The sequence below is a fragment of the Notolabrus celidotus genome, chromosome 15, assembly GCF_009762535.1.
Source record: "Notolabrus celidotus isolate fNotCel1 chromosome 15, fNotCel1.pri, whole genome shotgun sequence".
Taxonomy (NCBI): Eukaryota; Metazoa; Chordata; class Actinopteri; order Labriformes; family Labridae; genus Notolabrus; species Notolabrus celidotus.
The window spans coordinates 20,667,032-20,688,981 of record NC_048286.1 but is presented as its reverse complement, the minus strand read 5'-3'; the positions used below and the strand labels follow the sequence as shown (position 1 = coordinate 20,688,981).

The following is a 21,950-nucleotide window of genomic DNA, read 5'->3' as shown; positions in this document are numbered from 1 at the left end:
GACCCACAGAGAAGCATGGTGGGGGCAGCATCATGATTTGGGCCTGTTTTTCTTCAGCTGGAACCAGGGCCTTAGTCAAGGTGGAGGGAAGTATGAACAGTTACAAACACCAGTCAGTTTAACACAAAACCTCCAGGACTCCATTAGAGAGCTGAAGATGAAGAGGAATTTCACCTTTCAATACGCATACATCCAAATCAACAAAAGCATGGCTTCACCAGAAGAAGATTAAAGTTTTGGAATGGCCCAGCCAGAGTCCAGACCTGAATCCAGTTGAATATCTGTGGGGTGGTCTGAAGAGGGCTGTGCACAGGAGATGCCCTCACTATCTGATGGATTTTGACCTTTTTTGTAAAGAAGAATGGGCAAATATTACCACGTCAAGCTGTGCCATGCTAATAGACTCCTACAAAAAAACAGATTGCTGTAATAAAATCAAGGTGCTTCAAATAATTATTAGTTAAAGGGTGTGTACTCTTATGCAACCACATCATTTATTTTTTTTATTTTTTTCTTCCCCCTGAAAGATTTAATAAAAATAATTCAATTGAATTGTTCATGTTATAGGTCACATTAAAGGTGGAAAAAGTTCTGTCATGATTTATCTTTTTTTAAATCACAAAACCTGGCATTTTAACAGGGGTGTGTAGACTTTTGCTCTTCATTGTATATTTATATTTAATATTTATATTTATCGTTGAACATTTAGATTTAGATTTAACATTTAAATTTATCGTGGATCATTTAGATTTACATTTAACATTTAGGTTTATATTTAGCATTTGGATTTAACAAAATTTTAACTTCATATATTTTTCACAACAAAATTAAATGTGAAGAAGATCACAAATATTCCTCTAAATGTGATAAAAAAAAAGTGACTTTTAAAAGTTCACTCTACATTGTTATGACGTTTTGGAGCTAAATGTGGAGAATCGTTGCTGTTATTTTCAGTGTGCACAACTTTACAAACCACGCCCCATAACTTTAAACTAGCTACAGTGGTGGACAGTAACAGAGTAAATTTACTTGAGTACTGTACTTAAGTTAATTTTTTTGAGTATCTGTAATTTACTTGAGTATTATTTTTTGGGATACTTGTTACTTTTACTGCACTACATTCAGAAGACAATTATTGTACTTCTTACTCCACTACATTTCTATCAATGCTCTAGTTACTCACTACTTTTGCTTTGAAGTCAGTTCATGAAGTTCCTTCTCTTTTCTGAAATCTGATCCCTAAGACAGTAAAATGTGTTTGTGTAGTTCTGTTTGTCTCAGGGGTTTAGTCATACCTGTATATTATGCGTCTCCACGGTTGAATGTGGAGCAAACACAGAAAACATTTCACTCAGATCAGGCAGTTCATTTAGAGGTGGTAATGATGGCTATAATTCTCCACCTGAGCACCCATGTCCATATCTTCAGCCCGTGTTAGAGGTTTTTGAAATGAAGAATGATACGTATCATTTGAAATGTTCTCCCTGTTTCTCACTCTGCACAAATATACACAAATGTACTGTCCAACCTGAGAAAGCGTGTTGAGCTACGTAACATTTATTACATTCCAGATGAACATTTCAAACTAAGTTGTCTGTGCTTGGAGTAACTTAGTTTCTGTTTTTACTCCATGGTATAATTTTTAGATTTCAAGTAAAGTTTTCAAAATAAACATAATGTAACTGAATGTACTCCTTTGTATTCTTGACTGCACTAATGCTTGGTAAAAATACAACATTTTGAGATATTTTAAGAAGTACTTTGAATACTTAAGTATTTTTAAAAGCAAGTACTCCAGTACTTTAACTCAAGCAATAATCTGACTGAACAACTTTCACTTGTATTGGAGTAATAATTGACCTGTGGTATCTATACTTTGACTTAAGTAATGAAGCTGTGTATTTTGTCTACCGCTGCCTAAATGGCATTTGGCTAGTGGTTTGCAGGGCTTTACACCTGAAGTTGGAAAAAGCATCAATTAACACTGCAGCAGCAATGAGACAACTTTAAGCTTGCTATTTACCCATATTTATATTTTGCAGAGAAAGAAAGATGTTTGGATGCATGAACTGAGTGTAAATGCGAGTGTGTGTGTGTGTGTGTGTGTGAGTTTGACCCACTTTATCCACCGGGATGGTTCCTCCTCCTCCTCCCTCATGAAGTTGGAGCCAGGAAATTGTGGTTGCCTAGCAAGTTTCACATCTACGGTGCAAAGTTTGAAGACGTGTTGCTCCTCGGCTTGCTGTCTTCTTCTGCTCCAGATCCCAAACTCAACCTGTGAAGAAAAAAAACACACATTTTCCTCGTCGTGGTCCAGGTGGCAACACTGACGGTTCAACATGTCGGTCGCAGGATTCAAGAAGCAGTTTTACAAAGCGAGTCAGGTAAACGAGCGACTCTAAAAACACCAACCCTTAGCTTAGCTAGCCTCTCGAGCTAACACTATGGTCGCTATTTTACTGAGAGTTTGCATTAACTTCAGGTGTGAGAAACCTTTAGGTTACACCTTTAAGCTTTACTCTATTTAACTCTTCATCATGTGGGATAAAGAACCACTTAGCTCGATTGTTAATCAACTCTTCAACATCTGTCAAATGTAGCTCACTAAGTCAGCGTTAGCCTGTAATGTCAAACTAGCTTACTCTAATCTAAAGGCAAAGCAAGTTTAATTTCCTTTATCACATTTTACTTTGATTGTTTGTATTTGTTCTGATTTCATGCAGTGGAATACTTACTTTTATTTGGGTTTACTGAGAAAGTCGTCGGTATGCTAGTCGTTAAACTTCCAGCCAAGTTTTTGTTTATCTCGCAACGAAAGTGGTGTGCCTGAATTTACCCTAATTTAACATTAAAGGGCAATTTCAACACCTATATGTGGGAAAGTAGACTGACCGTGAGGCTTTGAGATACTATTTCTAGATAGGGTGTTGTTTGGTATTGTCGTTTTTTTTTCTTCCAGTTTGGTATGTAAACTGGTTTGAGCAATACTGGTGTCCATGTTGTTCTGTTACCTCTAACATACTCGACTAAATAAGGGCTCCTTACATATTGAGCAATGTGTTTTGGTGATACTGTACAACACGTGTTAGAGCGATACATAAAGGAGCAGAGGTGTCAAAAGTATTCATTACTTAAGTAGAAGTATAGATACTAGGGTTTAAAAAGACTTCTGTAGAAGTTGAAGTATCAACTCGAGGTTTTTACTCAAGTAAAAGTGTAAAAGTACTGGTTTAAAAACTACTTTAAGTATAAAAGGGACTAAAAATGCTCTTATTTCAGAGGGCTTTTCCCTAGTTTTTATCCATAGTTTTTATCTGACCAGCTTTTAACAAGTGTCTGCATTTTACTGTTTGTTTTTAACCCTGTTTTTATTCTTACTGCCCTTTTATGATGCCCTGTAGCACTTTGAGATTTGCTCCAAATGTAAAGTGTGTGATAAATAAAATTCATTGTTATTATTATTATTAAAAGTAAAAGTAATGTGAGGGGGAACAAAATTCCATTAAGGACAAAAGCTTAGGCTGCGCCACAGGGGCCTATAGTGCACAACCCCACCTCCCAGAAAAACATGTTTCTAAAGGTCATGATGACTACAATGTTATATTAATATGTTGAAATATTTGGGTTGCACCTGTTTCAGCCGCGTTCATTCCCATTGAAAATGAACGCATTTTAGTACAATGCAAAAACATTAAAGAACCATATATGTGTACTACTGAGCATTAACGTGTTTCATGGAGCAGAAGATATGATGACTCGTTGCCTATAAGTATTGTAATGGTGCAAGAAGTCAAACTTCACATGCATGTTATCAACAGTCTTTATTGGAATGTAAACGTACATTAAGCCGGAATGAAAACAAGCCGAAGTGAAACAGGAGTAATGAGTCTGTTTTTAAAATGTAAGGAGCAGAAAGTACAGATAATTGTGTGAAAATGTAAGGAATAGAAGTAAGAAGTCGGCTGAAAAATAATTACTCCAGTAAAGTTTAGATACCTAAAGTTTCTATTTAAGTGAGTCTGTAAAGGAGCCGTCATATACAGAAAGCTTCTCAATTCTCACATTTATCGAATCAAACAAAGCATTTCCACCTTTCTAGTTGTGTGATGACATACATATGGCATGTTATGTAAGTCATATCATTGTGTTGCTTACTCACTTTGACTTTTATTGTTGAATTTATGACAACATCTATTATTAGACTTATAGAGATAAGATATCACAAGTTCTCGCTGACACCAGATGGATCCCGGAGCTAAGAAAGCAAATCAAATATTTGAGCAAATAGAGTGACTTGATCCCATGTCATTCAAATAATTACACACACACACAGTAATCTTTGAATCAATATCACAGCCCATTGCATTTATTGAGTCTCCTCCTTTCAAATTTTCAAGAAGCACTCTTTACTCTGAGAACCAAAGTATGGATCTGGCCTTTGATGCAGTTTAGTGTTGAACTCAAACCCTAAGTGTGGACCTTATGAAGACATGGAAACAGAAACAAAGATTGGGGACACCTGCATTTCACACACTTTCATATCGGCCTAACACAATGTGTTGTGCTAATGACGGCTCCTAGCTCAGTGGGTGTGCCTTGGAATCCTAATTATGTGAATACTCTGAACAAACCAGCTTTTGGTTCTTAAGTAATGCAGTAGCAGCAGCTTTATTCATTAAGTTGACACCATTGTAACAAATCACAAATGGTGTCACCACTGCAAAAAACTACATACAGCATGTGAACATAAAGGTCATAAACTGACCATCCGGCCTTATGAGAGAACACGCCTGGCTAACAAATGGTTTATGTTGCCAGTCAGGCTCTGAGAAGACGGAACAGGGTGGAGTCAGTAAGCCAGTTATCTAAGTTACCTAACAAGGTCCAGAACGCCATAAAAATATACTTGATTAAATGAATAAACAGAGTCATAATAAGCTAGGTTGAGCAAACACTGTGCACTCAGTCAACACACTATTCGTTTTGACACTTTGGTGTTATTATTAGGTGTCTGTCCTCCAGATAAATTTCCTATTACATCCTATTCTAGTCACAGAGGACAAAGGTCTTGTGTTCACAGTTATTAAGGTAGATGGGGCATTGATAATGTGTTTGTGTTATGATTTCATAAAACTGCAACAACATCTGGAAGATATATTTACTTGGGTTAAAATACCATCTTTAATATTACCTAATTATATGCCTTAGCATTGTACAAGATGGAGGATTGCAGTTTCATGTGTGGAGTGGATATGACAGCTGCATTGAGTTGAACCAAATGAGAAACACACACACACACACACACACACACACACACACACATACACACACACACACACAATGAGTCTCTGTTCAGCCTGCCAGCCAACTGCGCAGGAGTTTGTTACTCCAAAAGAGGCCTTGAAAAACGTATGTGCAATATGTGAATGAGGGTATGGATACTTGAGGGAGAGAAAGTCGGAGTTATCATGTGTGTTTAGTAAAAGTATCCATGGATATGACTCTGGAGTAGGAAACTGCAGTGTGTGTGCTGCTGACCTGACAGAAACAAGGGAAACCTTCAGAGCAAGTCTTTATGGAACAAAAGCTCTCAGTACAGAGGACAGTAAATGTTTTCAGAATTCCCTCCCATTGAAGAGTTGAGGAGTTTTCTCCTGTGATGGAAAACCAAGCAGCAACCTCTGGTCTCAAACTATGAAGCCCATGCGGAAGTGTTATAAACTGCAATTCATTGAGAATCCGCTTGAGGCTGGCTGCAGAAACACCAGAAACCACATACACACCAATTCAAAAAAGACGATCTTTGCAGCATTAATAAACGTGTGTACTGCCTGGTTCAAAAAATGGTTTGGCTCTACGTAGCTAATTTAACTATCGGCACACACTGTACGGGGGGTGAATTTTTTTTAACGCGACGGTTCAGAAGATATTAAGATTACGAGTTTTTGCCCAAATAGGACATGACTGACTTGACTCCCGGACGGGAACACATAGCTGTTGGCTAGGAGGCTCAAAACCCGCCTCTTTACGTCACACTCTGCCTGGTTGAGTTCCGCATTTCCAATATGGCTCCCGCCGTCGATTGGCTTCAAAACAGCGCTCAGGAACAGATGGGGGACGTCACGGATACTACGTCCATATTTTATACAGTCTATGTGGTAAACTAGGACATATCTCAAATTTGTCCAGGGATAAAAGAAAACAGTGGAAGATGTTTCATGTCCATTCACATTTAAAAGAGATAAACAGGGTTGTTTTGGAGTTCAGGTTTAAGCGCCTTTGACAACATCCTGCTGAATCACGGTGAACATGCAGATTCAGAAAATATGTCCTGTAGTTCACTTCCTTCTACAGTAGAAGTGCATGACTGAAAAGTGAAGCAATATATTCCCATTATCTATACACAATAATAATCAATGTGAAGGTCAATCTTACTTTGTCTTATGAGTATGTGTTGATTGTTTGGGTACATTTCCAACAAAAACATGTGTAATCATGTCAGTAATCACTAAGGAGAGACCAGTGAATGTGCTCTGATTTATCTGTGTTTATAGATGGTCAGTGAGAAGGTTGGCGGTGCAGAGGGAACCAAACTGGATGACGACTTCAAAGACCTCGAGAGGGTAAACTTATTACAGAACAGAAAAAAATAACTCAGAAAATAGTATGTTATTCTCTTTCTAAAAGAGAAGTGATAACAGCAAAGTTTCCTTTAGTCATGTAATTATCTCAGGAGACAAACAACCCAGCACTTGCTTACAGGTAGTACTGGTAATTATTGTCTCTCTTTCTCTGTTCCCACCAGAAAGCAGATGTGACCAGCAGAGCAGTGGTGGAAGTAATTAATAAAACATCAGAGTACCTCCAGCCAAACCCAGCCACGAGAGCTAAGCTTTCCATGCTCAACACAGTTTCCAAAATCCGCGGGCAGGTGAATAGTCCAGGCTACCCTCAGCCTGAGGGCCTCCTGGGGGAGTGCATGACCAAGTATGGATGGGATATGGGCAAGGATACTAACTTTGGTAAGGCAGTTTCCAGAAGATATAAAGGATGGTATATAAAAAGTACTATAAACATGCCTCATGCTATTTTCTTTGTGTGTTTGCAGGTGGAGCTTTAGTAGACATTGGGGAGTCAATGAAGAGGTTGGCAGAGGTCAAGGACTCCTTAGATATTGATGTGAAGCAGAACTTTATCGACCCACTGCAGGCAGTCGCTGAGAAAGATGTGAAGGACATTCAGGTAAAATCAAAGAGATAGTGTGCTTTTGCACGTACAGGCAAGGCTGTGACTAATTTCATCTGCTGTTCTTCAGCTTACCAGCTAAATACGTGTGATAGCATAATATATCAGAGTTGATCCCGATGCCTATTTTTGACTATGCACATTTCCCAACAGCACCACCTCAAGAAGCTGGAGGGACGCCGTCTGGACTACGATTATAAAAAGAAACGCCAAGGCAAAATCCCAGATGAAGAGCTCAGGCAGGCCCTGGAGAAGTTCCACGAGTCCAAAGAGGCGGCTGAATGCTCCATGCACAACCTGCTGGAAACAGATGTGAGTAGGCTGTACACTTAACCTACTTTGTTTTGCATCGCAGACGGCAACCCTGGTCAGTCCTCTGCTTTAAAGTGTGTTGAGTGCAAGCAACTACCTCCAGGGCTGAAAAATGTACCCATCTTGTGCCAAAAACTGCAGTTCCTTAGTTGGCCACTCGAGATTGGCTCAAAAAGTGGTTGAATTGCCAAAAGTGAGGCACACACTTAAAGATTTTTAGAATCTTAGCCAATGTTTGAGCCCCCACACATGACGACAAATAATGACAGTTTTCTTCCTACAGTGTGCGGAGTGCACGCAACAATGAGGTCAAATGTGACTTTAGAGTCAATTAACATGGTAAACAACTGAAAAGTTGTAAAGCTAAGTGTTGCTACCTGGTACATCCATTGCGATATCAACTTCTGTTTAAGTCCTCTCCCTGTGAGGTCAATTGTGGTATATTTTAGACATAGAAACGATAAGTTGTATCAACGATAAGTTGTATAAATGATGATAAACAGCAAGTTGATCCTCCATTGTTTGAACTTCATGCTATTGTTACTGTTGCTGTGTTTGTGTTACTTCCTTTTTCAGTCAGCTTACTTCCGGATTTGCTATCGTTGTGTTGCTTGTGACAACACAGAATGCATGATTGATATTTACAATTGCAAATCGGCGGAGCCTCAATCTTCTTCCTAGCAGATGGGAGGCGTTAAATCATTCCTTGAACACCTTACACCACAGGAAAATCTGATAACCTTTATAACCGTCAGAAAACAAAGCCTTTGCTGACTTTTGTTCAAAGGGGGGAATCAGGCCCAAAATTGGCTCGATTATCTTGCATTATGTACCTCACTTAGGAGCCCCATATCAAAAAGCCCAACTTCACAGAAATAAACAGGAGAACAGCCTACAAGTAAACATAGTTTTGACATTTTATAGCTTTTCACATCCATAACAACCTTGTGGCGGTCCACTGGTAGTATGCCTCACTTGTTAAAATATCTTATGGCTTGCAGCTGTGCATGATTAAGAAATAGCCTCTTAAAGCCCGGTGGCAAATTCAAAGATCTTTTTATTTAAATTTGTACACATTACAAACAAAAGATCAATGTAAACAATTCAAATAAGTGATGTTTTTGTTTAAGAAAAAACAAGCCAATAATAATATGTGATAATAATCTAAAATAAAAGATTGATAATAATAATAAGTAATAAGTAATAGTTTAAAAAAACAACATAAAAATTAAGCTGATAAAATCAACAAGGCATGATACAGTGCAATTAAAATACAAACAAAATGAACATGATCAAATACAGTGCAGTGAAGAGGTGTAATCAGAGTGAATATGACAGTTTAAAAAGATGTGTTTGAGATGTGATTTGAAAATGGAAAGAGAGTCAATGTTTCGGATGTCTGGTGGGAGGGAGTTCCAGAGGCGGGGGGCAGACCGGCTGAAGGCTCTGGACCCCATGGTGGTTAAACGGGCGGGTGGTGTAGTGAGGTGAATGGAAGAAGAAGACCTGAGAGTGCGGCTGGGTGGGTTGATGTGGAGAAGTTCAGAGAGGTATGGAGGAGCGAGGTTATGGAGGGCCTTAAAGGTGAGGAGCAGAATCTTGTAATCGATGCTGGTCTTGACCGGTAACCAGTGAAGCTGCTGAAGGACGGGAGTGATGTGATTGATGGACGGAGTTCGGGTGATAATACGCCCAACAGAGTTCTGGACCAGTTGGAGTTTATGGATGGATTTGAGAGGGAGACCAAAGAGGAGGGAATTACAGTAATCAATGCGTGAAGTGACCAGGGTGTGAACGAGTGTGGCAGTGCTGTTGGGTGTGATAAATACTTAAGCAGGAAAATAAAGAATAGTGAAACTATAATACGATAAATAAGTTAATATCAATAAATAAATAAATGGAAAAAGTGAAAGAGCAATAAGTATAAAAATACAAATATATATCCATACATGTATTCACATACATATACATACATACATGCACATACATGCACATACATACACATGAAAATAATAAAAGAAATAAATGAATAAATAGATAAACAATAATAGTAATAGGAATTAAATTACCAAGAACACATTGACAAGTAAAATTAAAAAAAAAACACCACATATGAAAACCTACAACAAGAACAACAGAACATGATCTTCATTGAATATATGTGTCATGCTCTCGAAGGGACTGAAAGCCTCAAAGGATCAAATAAAGAAACAGTCTATGAAGAAGGAAAAAAAAAAAAAAAAAATCTACAACCAGCTTCATTTAGGTGTGTCTTTGAACTGCAGGGTTTTTACTAAGTCAAAGAAAGGCCGCCATACTTTAAAAAATTGATTTGTGGATCCGCGCAGAGAATGTCTGATCTTATCGAGTCTGCTGTTTAAACAATTTCAAAAAATGTGTGATAGACACATCATGATAAATAATGTTGAAGGATATAAGCCAGTCAGGACTTTTTCTGAAGTTTTTTTATTCAGTGCATATATCCTAAATAATTTATTTGATTGTAAAGTAATTACTGTTTTTTTGGTTGTTGGTTGAACACAGCAAACAGAAAATGTATATAAAATGAATGGCCCATTTATAAAACATGTCAGCAGCTAAGTTTACTAGTGTTCCAGCATTAAATTGATGCAACACAACAGTTAAACATTTCTTCATAGCATATTAGTTGCAGATGGTTATTGTTTGTCAATAGTGCAAATATTGTCTTATACTGATGTTCTACTGATACACTGGTGCATCCCTAATTTTCAACGATTTTAAAAATTCTTAAATTCATCTTTAACTGTGTTATCACATAAACTGTTGGAATTGTAGATTTGTGCCATTTTCCAGGACTGTCCTTGTTCCTCTACAAGGCAAAGTATAAAAAGAACATCAGAGAACACATTGAGCCGTATTCTTAAAGAGACTAAATGTACTGTTAATTCAGAATGCTCATGTTTTTGTTACCATGAACAAAGCTTCTTCCAAAAGCACTCCTAAAGTTGTCACAACTGCAGTGCTTTTTTTAAATAACCAGTTTATCTGGTAGGCTCCTTTTTTCCAGCAAACCCTGTTGCTTGCACAGTAAGCAAAATGATGTCAGCATATTTCAAGTTGGAAAACATTTACATGTACAACATAATCATTCCTATTAGGCTGCAAGGAATACACATCTGTGCCAGAAGGAATCGGTTTATCAAGCGGTTGATAGATCAGTAGAGTTCACAAATGCTGCCGAGCTTTCTCTGGTGAGCCAAAAATGATTTAGTTGGAGCTGCAAAGGCGTCTCTTTTGTGCCAGAGCAGTGGGATGCAGGTCAACTAATTTTTATTTTCAGTACAATGTCAGAGAAGATATTTAATGCAATCATATGCAGTTATGATAGTTTTTATGTCTAATGCAAATGGGTTTCATCAAAGGGTTACATTGACATGAGCACTATGTAACTTGGTTTTAACAAGTGTTCTAACAAGCAAGATAATAATAATAATAATAATGATTATAGTAATGATAATAATAATTATGATAATAATAATGATAATAATAATAATAATAATAATAGTAATAATAATAATAGTAAAAACAATTATTATTATTATTAAATAACTGCTGTTATATGTGGTCTTACTAAATACAGGGGAGAAATGAGAACAATTCTTGCCTTAGATAAACTGTATAAGAGCTTGCTGAAAAATGGTTGCCACAAAAAAAGTAAAATTCTTGTCAATTGGCAAGATACTCCGTCTGTTAAGAACAGAATGTGTGAGCTGAAGTCTTGTTTTTTTCCACAGTGATTGTCATAAGTGTGAGCTTGTCAAACCTGTTTTGTTTTTTTGTGTGTTTCCCGTTCTCATACCTGCCATCATGAGATGTTTAGACCTGTTAGACTGAAGTCAATGTAATCAGCAGCACTGACACACTTTAAACAAATGGGAGGAATGCAGACGGTGAACCTGTGAAGAATACTTTGAACGGTGTCATTGCATTCTAAAATATTTGTTTGATGTACTTGTAGGTGGAGCAGGTGAGTCAGCTGTCTTCTTTAGTGGAGTCCCTGCTGCATTACCACCAACAGGCCTCTGAGGTCCTACAAGATCTTTCAGACAAACTGAGAGTAAGGTCAGTGCCATGACTGTTCGTGGAAGATTGCTTTCCTTTTGAGTATTGAGGCTGTGCTCTCTGGCTTATGACGAGGAATGATTCAGCAGGCCCATATTTCCTCTTACCCATCTGACTGAAAATGATGAATGTCGAGGAGCGTCTGATACTAAGCACAAATCTCTTCTTTTTTTACTAAACAACACAGATTAAGACGGATAGATTTGGTTTGTAAGCACAGAAAATGTCAGTTTATTCAGTTTATTCTGACATGTTACTTGTAAGTTGATTATAGCCTACAAAACAAGTATTTACACCTTTAAGTTTTCCCTGGCTGTATCTGGAATCATGCATCTTCTACTTGGCAGCTCATAGATATGATGTTTATTTTTAAAATTCTGATTGGTCACAGGGTGAGTGATGCGCAGGCTCGGCCAAAGCGCCAATTCACACCCAAGCCAAGACCAGTCTATGACTATGGAGAGGTGGAACAATCTAACGGAGGATACTCCCCAGCTGCAACAAGCCCTCCAGCTTACTCTTCAGGTATGCTTCCTTTTATTTATAGTTACACAGCTGTGTGAGTGTCTGTGTCTTTCAAAGGCCTACTCCCAAGAAAGGCTATGTGTGAGCCAATCTCATTTTTAAGCACGATGCTTCTTTCCTTTTGCGACCAAAAGCAGCCCAAGCACAATTTCCTGGTCCATCCTTCCAAAGAACCTCCATCAAGAACAGAGCGCGTGAGTTAGAGGGATGAAGTTAACACGTCACTTACTACAATACAAGAGTGTTTCACTGAGTTCACATCCTCTGTCTGACAGAGGTGTGTGCATGTCTCCCTGATGGTTAAGTATCTGACTAACCTTACTGGATGGTGTTTGTTGGTTCAACTGTGCCCACTCTGTCAGAGCTCAAAACAAGACTGGCTTTGTCAGAGTGTAAAAACTGACTGTCTGACTAAAGGCTGCAGATATGTAGAATCAGCAAATCATGCTTCATCTTTGTTTTCAATTCTCATTGACCATGCTAAATTGATCAAGGTTTTCAACTTTAGCTTACATTTGGTCCAAAAATCAAAAGCTACTCTGCTGAATTCTATTTATCTGACAGTCTTTTCATCAACTGAAGCTTCTGAAGCTCAAGAGAAATCACAACATGCCACATCATTAACATACAGATATGATCAGAGGTTGACTCTAATATTATTCATATTCTTTGTTTCATGTCAGAAGAATGGTTTTTGATCTTGAGGTTCAGAAGAATTCCACTAACCTTTACCATGTCCTTTTTTTTAACAGTTTGATTCGTTATCTGTTCCAGAGACCTGTTCCAAAACGTTCTGGTGTCACCACTAATGATATTTTTTTTCTGGCGATTTACCTTATCTTCTTGAAGGGAAACTGTCATGAAAGGTTTTCTTTCTTTAATCTTGCATCCCTCTCTGTGTCTCTTTGTACAGCTGAGCCGTGCTGCAAAGCCCTGTACGACTTTGATCCCGAGAACGAGGGTGAGCTTGGCTTCAATGAGGGCGACATCATCACCTTGGTCAGCCGGATCGATGAGAACTGGTTCGAGGGAAGCATTCGTGGCAAATCTGGATACTTCCCAAACAACTACGTGGAAGTTGTGGTGCCTCTGCCCTAATAAAAACAGCCAGGCAAGAAGGGGACAGCAGGATGAAGGGGGGAATGACAAAGCATTATTAATAATCCAAAGATATCTTTTCTTTATTTTTGTTAAGGGGTAAACATCTCCATATAGGGACCTAATTTTAGAATCTACCTGTAAAGCAAAGTTTTTAAATTCTGTTAGAGTACATCAAGCATGATTGGACTTTTTATAGGCTGTAAGTGCGGTTTGATCAGAAACAGCAGCTAAATGTTAAGGTGCATTTTCAATAACATGACTCTTGACATTCATTCTTTATGCACCTGTGCACTTTGTACACTACATCTCCATCATGGGGACAGATGAAGAAAGATCAAGAGAGAATGACATTAGTAATAACATGTCCAGAAGTATCCATTAACACTAAGAAGTGCAAATGCTTTATCCTTATCCTCTTAGCCTTTTATATTGTGTACACAAGATGATGTTTTTTGAATCGAAGTGCTTCATATTGGTACTACACACATGCATTTACATGCAGTGTTTTCTACACTCCCAGTTTTCACTTGTGTGCTCAGGCTTGTGTCTTGTTGTCATTGTAGTCAGCTAGAGTCAACATGGAGGACTAACTGCCTTTTTTCAATGTTTTTGATTGTCCTCCACTGCCCTCTAGTGGCACCAGAGATCAGTCATAGCCACTTGACTTCAAGGTGGGTACTGGTCTCTATTACCCCTTAATGAATCCAGACTAGGGGTCTTGTCTTTTGTTTTCAACTTGATGTTTAAGATATATAAAAACAGCAAGAGTACGACAGCAAGTAATATCAACAGACCGCTGTATGGTGTGCTTTTTTAAACATACACTTGTTCTGTTCAAAACAACCAGGGCTGTTTTACAAACCTTAGCTTAGTTTCTTGATGACAGAAAAGTTGTTTTATAGTGTATATGGATGGGCGTCCGGAAAGATCACTATTATAGTCTGCCTCCAACTCAAGTATGCACATTTATTTTACACATCGCTCCTTCTTTCACTACACTGTTCCCTGAGGCTGAAACAAAGATTACACCGCTAAAGTTCAAAGTTAATCTGCTTATTCAATGGTGGTAAATGCAAAAAATATTATTTCCCTTTTATTTAATGCATATTTTAAGGAAGCACAGCAGACTTTGTTCCCATTTTGCTCAAAACTCAACAATGTAACATGTTTCAGCCCCTCCTCTAATATTTTCCAGCACAACAAAACCATATGCAGACATCCTACAGTTCCTCTGTTTTCTCAGTCTCTATCGATACTGCTGGCGGTGTCATTCACTATTCTTTTTGGGCTTGTGCTCAACTGTTTGTTATCGACTTTGAAGTCTGTGATTTGTTTTCCACACAGTGCTGGGGTAAGCTTGGCTTTTCTACTCTAACCTCTTATTTGGAGCATGGAAATTACTCTGATGTGCTTTGGCTGTTTTTGTACCTGTCTCAGTTTTCAGGATGAAACTGTGGACCACATATGACAGAAAATGCAATTTTCAAACTATTGTGTACAGATTTTACTTATAATGAGGAAGGCCTGCACACAATAGGTGGATTCAGTTTCAATTAAGCCCATTACAAGGTGACTGTGGACTGAGAATGTTTGTGCTGTTCACTAAAATGCCAACTTTCTCCCCTTGTCATGATCCCCTTGTTGGACCTCCCCCTGCCCCACTCATCTCTCCCATCTCTGGTTTAACGCGTAGCGGAACAGACAGGTCTTTTCAGCTGGGAAGGGCACACAGCAGTGGATTATACCCTCCCTCCCCCCCACTGGTCTTTATTCACCACCTGCCCCTGTACCCCTGCCCCCTCTCTCATTATCCTCCCCATCCCAATCCCATGGTGCCTCTGGAGCTCAGCCTCCTGGTCCATCTCTGAAATAATCTCCTCATTGTTGTCATAGTATGGGCCCCTTGAATGATATATTTGCATGCCTGCTATGTTATTCATGTTGTGTGTATGGCCAGAAGCTGTGCTGAGTAATAACGGTGTGGTTCAGGTGTGCGTTGACATGCCTCATTACACCAAATCCAAAAGCACAGAGTTTGATAGGGGAAAGGAGGATGAGGGGGTAGGGTTTGAGGTTGAGCTATTATGTGGCCTGTATGTTATTGACGATGAATAATGCGTGAAACAAAGAACGAAGATACATTTTTGTGTGCTGCTGTCACAGTGGAATAGATGTCTGAATGCTGTGGCTGACATTGAAAGCAGCACTCCATTCTGTGATGGCTCGTTTTGTTTGTACACCTTCTAGTGGCTCCACTTTGCAATATTGATGAATGAAGTATTATCAGAATTTAAAGCTTTATTTTATTATTCCTAATGTTAATGAAATTGTCTGTGTTAAAATGTAACTTGCTTTGCATGTGTCTTCATTACAGCCTCTCGTGTCTTAAGCAATGCTATATTTTTGCAACTGTGATATGTTGGTCAGACCAAAAGTGGGATTATCCTGGATTATCACTAGGATATATAGATTACCTCTACACTAAATGTACTCTTCTTTGTATTAAGTATATTGTATATTTTTTATTACCGTGTAAAGGGAATTGGATGCTGTTCTTCAAATAAATATTTCGTAATTTGACTCCTAGTGTCTCTTTTAAATCATAACCCTGAAACTGATTTATTAGGAACATTTTATAGGATGAAGTTTTAGTATTGAGCCACAAAATATAGAGGTGTAGAAACAGCTCTTTGATATGCAGCTCACCTGAATCTTTGCCAAATCTACCATTTAACATTTTGTTCTGTCAATAAAAATCTCTATGTGCTGGATGTTTATCCCCCAACCATCAAATGTTAAATCTGCACTGCCACCCATCTGCATGATCCCCAGACACAGCAGGCTCCAGCAGCCAGCTGTTGGGATCCTGCCACAGCACTATCTCATCGGGGAAGGCGTGTCACTCCCCGAATTACTCTGCGCCCCCTTTGTCCTCGGTCGGTGCCCAGCCAGCGACACTCATGGCGGCTGCACCCGTCAGGCAGCGCTCCGGGCCGGGGGGACCCCGGGCGCAGCTCCCGCCTTGCTACTACGAAGGCTACCTGGAGAAGCGAGGACCGAAGGAAAAGGTAGGTTAGCCCGGTGTTGATCAAGTGCCATGTTGTTTCCTGTTGTATGCTGTGGAAAGCGGTGGTCAGTGTGTCATAGAGAGTATGCTCCACACCGGCTGATCCCCCATTACCAATGAGCTGTCAACTTCCTTATTGTGCAGAATGGGCGAGGCGAGCTTTAATCCTGGGGCTGTTGGGGATTTCTTTATAGCAAATCACAGATTTTTTTTGTGCTTTAAAGTTTGATTCTGCAAGAATCTGACAGGGAGAGCATGCAACAATTACGACGTGTGAAACGCGACTGCTGTCAAACCATGCACGTCAAATCAAATCACCTGAACCGGTTGTGGCTATATCTGTTGTATTAATAACGATGCATTGATTACATTTTTCTGCTGCAGAATAAATGTAGGAAAATTGCTGAATTCTTTGCCTATTCAGATATTAACAGTCATGTTGTCATATTTTGTCAGACCTGGTCCCTGGATTGCATTTCTATTTGTATCTCAAATACAAAGTTACATAAAGTGAATCTGCCAATGCCACTTAAAATTCCATTGAATGTGCTTTTTATTTTAGTAAACAAAAATAAGGTAATAGAATAGTATACCCTCCCCCCTGGACCCACCCTCTCTCATTAGTCTCATTTTAATGCATTATAGACACGTAATGTGAGCCTGGCTCAGGTGCAGGGAATTGCCCTGATCTATGTCCACAGATTGACAGCAGCTGAGGTTCCATCTCTTGGGACAGGAAGTATCCATTACACACATGGGTAAAAGCCCTTGATTTGCATGTCTTCTTATTCCTCTGTGTGACAGGCATCCAAGCGACTGTGGACCTGTCTGTGCGGCAATTCTCTGTATTTCTTCAACAATGCCAAGGATGCTCATGTAAGTTTTAGACTGTACATATACATTTATATATTTTAGTGCATTGTAGTTTCTATATAGTTATGTTGTGTGTGTTAAAGTATGTGGAGAAGCTGGACCTCGGTGGGTTTGTGTCGCTGAGAGACGACTGCAGCCGAGACAGGAACCTGGAGGCAGCCAGACTCATCCTGCGCATGAAGGATGGAGAGACCAAGCTTACAGTAAATGCCATTTGTCACATACATGCATGTGCATTAAAATACAAGCCTTTTATGGGGGTGTGAAAGTGCTCTTGTGTTTCCCAGGCACCTAACTTGGAATCAAGAGAGCTTTGGAAAGGTTTCCTGTACTCTGTCATAGACGTAAGTATTCCATTTTGCACACATCTATTATCTCTATTACATTTACTCGCTCTTGCGTCGACTTATCAATATTCTCCTTTTTGTGCTATCACAGCTGAACGTCCCCTCCTGTCTCACGTTGCTGCCTGGCCAGTTTCAAATGCTGAAGGAAGTGGTGGACAAAGAAAGATCCAGACGGAGAACTCGCACCCCAACACGTGCTCCTCCCTCGCCCCTCTCTGTGCCTTTAGTGGGAGAAATTCCCCCGTGAGTTTTCTCCTGTACCTGTAGAACCTCCAGTGAGAGTGTGTGCATAACAATATCGTCACAAATAACGTTTGTTTGTATGACTGCAGGTGTTTTCGGCCAGTGTCTCGGACAGAAGCTGAAGTCCTCTTAGAGAGACATCCAGACTGTGGAAACATGCTGCTCCGTCCAGGCAGAGATGGGTGCTCGCTAGCTGTCACGACACGTCAGGACCTGAACGGGTAAACACCTGCTGAACATCTGTACACCACAACTACAGAATGATAGTCAGACATTACGTACTGCATACACCCTTTTATCTCTCCTTTCACTCCAGGTCAGTGTTCAGACATTACCGTGTGACGCAGAGGGACCAGGGCGGTTATATTATTGATGTAGAAAATCCTGTAAGTGCATAAGTCTTCATTTACTTGACTTATACATTTTGAGAAATTGTGATTCTATTTTGAAAGCAGCTCAGGTTAGGGTTGTGTCAATCCAAGTTTTACTGATATAACACTGGCACATTAAGAGGCTGCACCCTGTTCAGAATTTAATAATATAAAAAGACAGAATTTGTCTTTGCACACTTTCTGAAGTCAGCAGTAAAGACTGTTTTACTTTTCACATATATTCGTAGCCTGTCCATTCTAAAAGTGCTGCCAGGATTTTTTGTGACTTGGCAGAACCTCAGCAGAGTCAAAATGATATATAATGAAGAAACTAAGCATGACAAGGCAACAGTAACAAGTAGGGGTAATGCTTTGAGACTGCTGGCGTCAACAATGTTATGGACTGTATGTTAACAGCATTATCAACGAACCGGCAGTTTTTTGCATGTTGATCCAGCATTTTTTTTTCTCCAGATTCCCTGCGCTACACTTCACGATGTGATCGACGCTCTAGTAGAGAAGACCGCAGGAACTCTACAGCCGTTTTTACTGGAGGAGCCTTATGAGGAGAATATCAGTGAGACTTAAGATTTTAATTTGTCCTCCTGCAGCTTTATCATAACAAACCAATAAGACTTAATGAAAATCTGTTTGTCTTTAGCGTACGTTTCTGCCAATGACGAGAATGGAGAGAAGATCCTCCATACGGCTCCCACCAGCCCTCTGCCAAAGGCTCCTGCCCTGCCTCCAAAACAAGGCTTGTCTCAGTGATAATAAGCTATATGTATACAGTCCTACACAGACAATAATAATAATAATAATAATAATAACTACTGTATTCTGCTGCAGATCGTTGGTGCAGCAGCCCACTGTCCAGGTCCCCCGCCCCTGACCGCCGAATCCTGACTACATCAGTGCCAGCCTCGCCAACCAACCCCATGAGACGCCTCATCCTCTCCCCTTCCCCTCTTGCACAGAGTGAGTAGACATGGCAGAGCTCAACTTTGACTGCAGATTCTAATTTATTACCAGCTACATGTCAAATATATGTTTTCAGATTTGCAGTGCTGGTTTCTAAGTGTGTTTCTTGCATCTTTCCACAGCACTCAATGAAGAACTCAAAATGAAGCTGGAGAAGAGACGAGCCAGTCAGGACTGATCATAGGGATCATCCTCCTGTCACCACATCTTCACTCTTCAGTGCCAAATACCTTCTCACCGCAGCTATGTATTCATACTGTGCCTTCAAGGTGGAAGACAAAGGACTATAAATACCACTTTCTTGAAGGGAGATGCAAAATGCTCTGGATTTCATCCTTCTGGTCTTGAGACAAGGTTTTTGGACTTGATGATTCAACAGACTTTGATGAGCTCTTTAATCGCAGGACCGGCTGGTAAACACTGGATAGGTTCATGAAAAACCTCTTAAAATGCTGCCTGTCTCTTGGTTGGAGTAACAATCCATTTGCCTTTTGTCCTCATGCATTACAGTGTTTACAAACTGTCTCTTAGGAAAAGAAAAATGAGTGCCACAAAAATTAAAGGTACAGTGTGCAGTTTTTGGTGGCATTTAGCAGAACCAACCTGCAGAAATGTAATATAATATAATCTAAATTACTTTGTAATCAACTGAATACAAAAATATTTTGTTTTTAACTTAGAATGAGCATTTTAAAACTACAGAACAATCCCCTTACTTGGAGGCAGCCATGTTTTTATAGAAACACAGATAAACTGGTACAGGCCATACGCGTTTTCTGTGTGGCCTTTACTAGTAATATACTGGTTAGAAGACAAGAAGAAGAGAGTAGTGGTTGTGAATTGTGAAGAATTTGGCTATTTTCGAAACTGCCTACTATACTAGCAGTACCTACTGATTTGGCCAAAATTCAGTAAGTAGTATGCGAACAAGAGCAAATTCTGCAGTATGCCAAAACTCCCTGGAGGTCTTCTGATTCGGGAAAATTTCACAGTATGCATCGGACCAGTCTCCCTCACGCACTGTTTCCCACAATGCACAGTGCTCGTTACGCTTTTTCTTTTCTCTTCTTTTTTTGATGGGGTATCTCAGTTTTTAGATGCTGTGAAAATGATTAAATTCCATATAAATCACTTCCTAACTTTTTAAATCACAAGTGATGCTAGAGAAGCAGTTTCTCTTCCAGCTTGGCCGTTGTTTACTTCCGCATTCCAAAACCAGAAATTCAGTGACGTCTGTCCCAGCGCACCGCAACACAGATCGAAAGGAACAGTCATACTACATACTAAATTCAAATGCAGTATGTTGTAGGCAGTACCTACTGTCTACTACATTAGTAGGTAGTATGTAGCAGGCCATTTCGAAAACAGTCTTTGTGTCGATAGAGGTTTTCGATCGTTAAAACTTGACAAATGAAGGATCGTACTCATCATGCATCACAAAAGCTTGTTGTCCTTGAAGGCCACTGTCACTACTAGAACTTTACCAATGAGATGAGTGAGCAAGGGAGCACTTCAATCTAGAATCTGACCACCAGATTTGGCTAAATACTCTCAATTCTACACACTGCACCTTTAATATTTCTTTAGAATAAAGTCAACAAAAACACTGTATTAATATGACTGGCAGCTGAGAAGCATTGAAACATGCTTGACCACCACCTACTGAGCCTGATATCTGATGCCAAGAACAACACCTGACACCTGAGAAACTTTATCTGCTCTGAACCTGAAATGAGCCTCATCAGGTTTAGGCTCAGCAATCCTCTTCATTGACATCATTTCATGTACTGTGACTGGGGGAAAAAAAGAAATGTGTATAACAACAGTTGAACTAGCCAGAAACTGTAAACTGCACAATCTCCACCTGCTGCTCTGGCATGCTGTCTGTGATGAATAAGCAACCATTAATGTATTGTTGATTCAAAGAAGTTGTACCGTTTGACTGTACTGTTGGTGCTTATTTTGTAAGTGTTTCTTATTCTCTGCAACTGTGTACGTGCTACTGTAAGCTGCTATGGCTCACCCATAATTAGACTTGCCTGAAAGCTGCAGGTGATTTCTGTTTCTATTCAACAAAATCATTCTACTGAAATCAAATTGAAAGGGCGCCCTCTAGTGGCATGGCGGTCAACTAAAGAGGTAGAAACTTTATGACAAGTACAAACACAGAACACCTTGAACAGGGCATTTATGTTGCATACAACATGGCAAAGACTTGTGGCTTCATAACAATATAACACCAAACCCTACCTCTCAACCTTTTAATGACAAAATTATTGATTCATCATAGATCTGATTATCAATCAATGTTTCGACGTGGCTTTTTTTACACCCTGTAAATTGGCCAGTCTTTGCACATGCAAAGTATATGAGTACTTGTGGCAATCTTTGATCAAATGTCTTCTTACAATGAACAGTTTTGTTATGTTTGTACAGGTCGTGTGGTAGCGTGTGCTTGATTACAAACAAAGAACAGTGTTTGTTAGATATCAGGGACATTAAATGGTTTTGCATGGGTGTAATTTGTACTTGTAATATTTCTTAAAACGTAATTATTTTTCATTTATTTATTAGTCTATATAAAAAAACTGTCAAGGCAGAGTTAGCAATAAGCTAATTTTCATCTGTGGTCCCTGGGCTGGAAGATGTAAACGAATGTACAATACAAATTATAAAAAACATACTAGTATTTAAAACAATATATAGGCTATTCAACACAGTCCATCACTAATAACAACACGTTTATTTGTCACGTGTCAGGCTTTAAGTTTCTGAACCCAT

At 39.3% G+C, this 21,950-nt stretch overlaps 2 protein-coding genes across 3 annotated transcripts; both read left to right on the top strand.

Annotated features, from left to right (window-relative positions):
* The first annotated feature begins 1,881 nt into the window (after positions 1–1,881).
* LOC117827169 (endophilin-A2-like) lies at positions 1,882–15,867 on the top strand. 2 transcript variants are annotated; one of them, XM_034703675.1, is made up of 9 exons: positions 2,116–2,384; positions 6,555–6,623; positions 6,806–7,022; positions 7,109–7,242; positions 7,399–7,557; positions 11,558–11,661; positions 12,053–12,186; positions 12,321–12,380; positions 13,100–15,867. In XM_034703675.1, the coding sequence occupies exons 1-9, from the start codon at positions 2,340–2,342 to the stop codon at positions 13,282–13,284; spliced, it is 1,107 nt and encodes a 368-aa protein (XP_034559566.1). In that variant the 5' UTR covers positions 2,116–2,339; the 3' UTR covers positions 13,285–15,867. The 2 variants fall into 2 exon arrangements, with proteins under 2 accessions (XP_034559567.1, XP_034559566.1); XM_034703676.1 differs by lacking the exon at positions 12,321–12,380 and having other exon boundaries at positions 1,882–2,384.
* A 347-nt stretch (positions 15,868–16,214) lies between these two features.
* stap2a (signal transducing adaptor family member 2a) lies at positions 16,215–21,687 on the top strand. Its single transcript, XM_034703339.1, has 11 exons — positions 16,215–16,355; positions 17,159–17,230; positions 17,311–17,430; positions 17,515–17,571; positions 17,666–17,817; positions 17,907–18,038; positions 18,134–18,203; positions 18,663–18,765; positions 18,850–18,945; positions 19,038–19,166; positions 19,292–21,687. Exons 1-11 carry the CDS (start codon positions 16,248–16,250, stop codon positions 19,345–19,347), a joined length of 1,095 nt encoding a protein of 364 aa, XP_034559230.1. The 5' UTR covers positions 16,215–16,247; the 3' UTR covers positions 19,348–21,687.
* Positions 21,688–21,950: the final 263 nt, after the last annotated feature.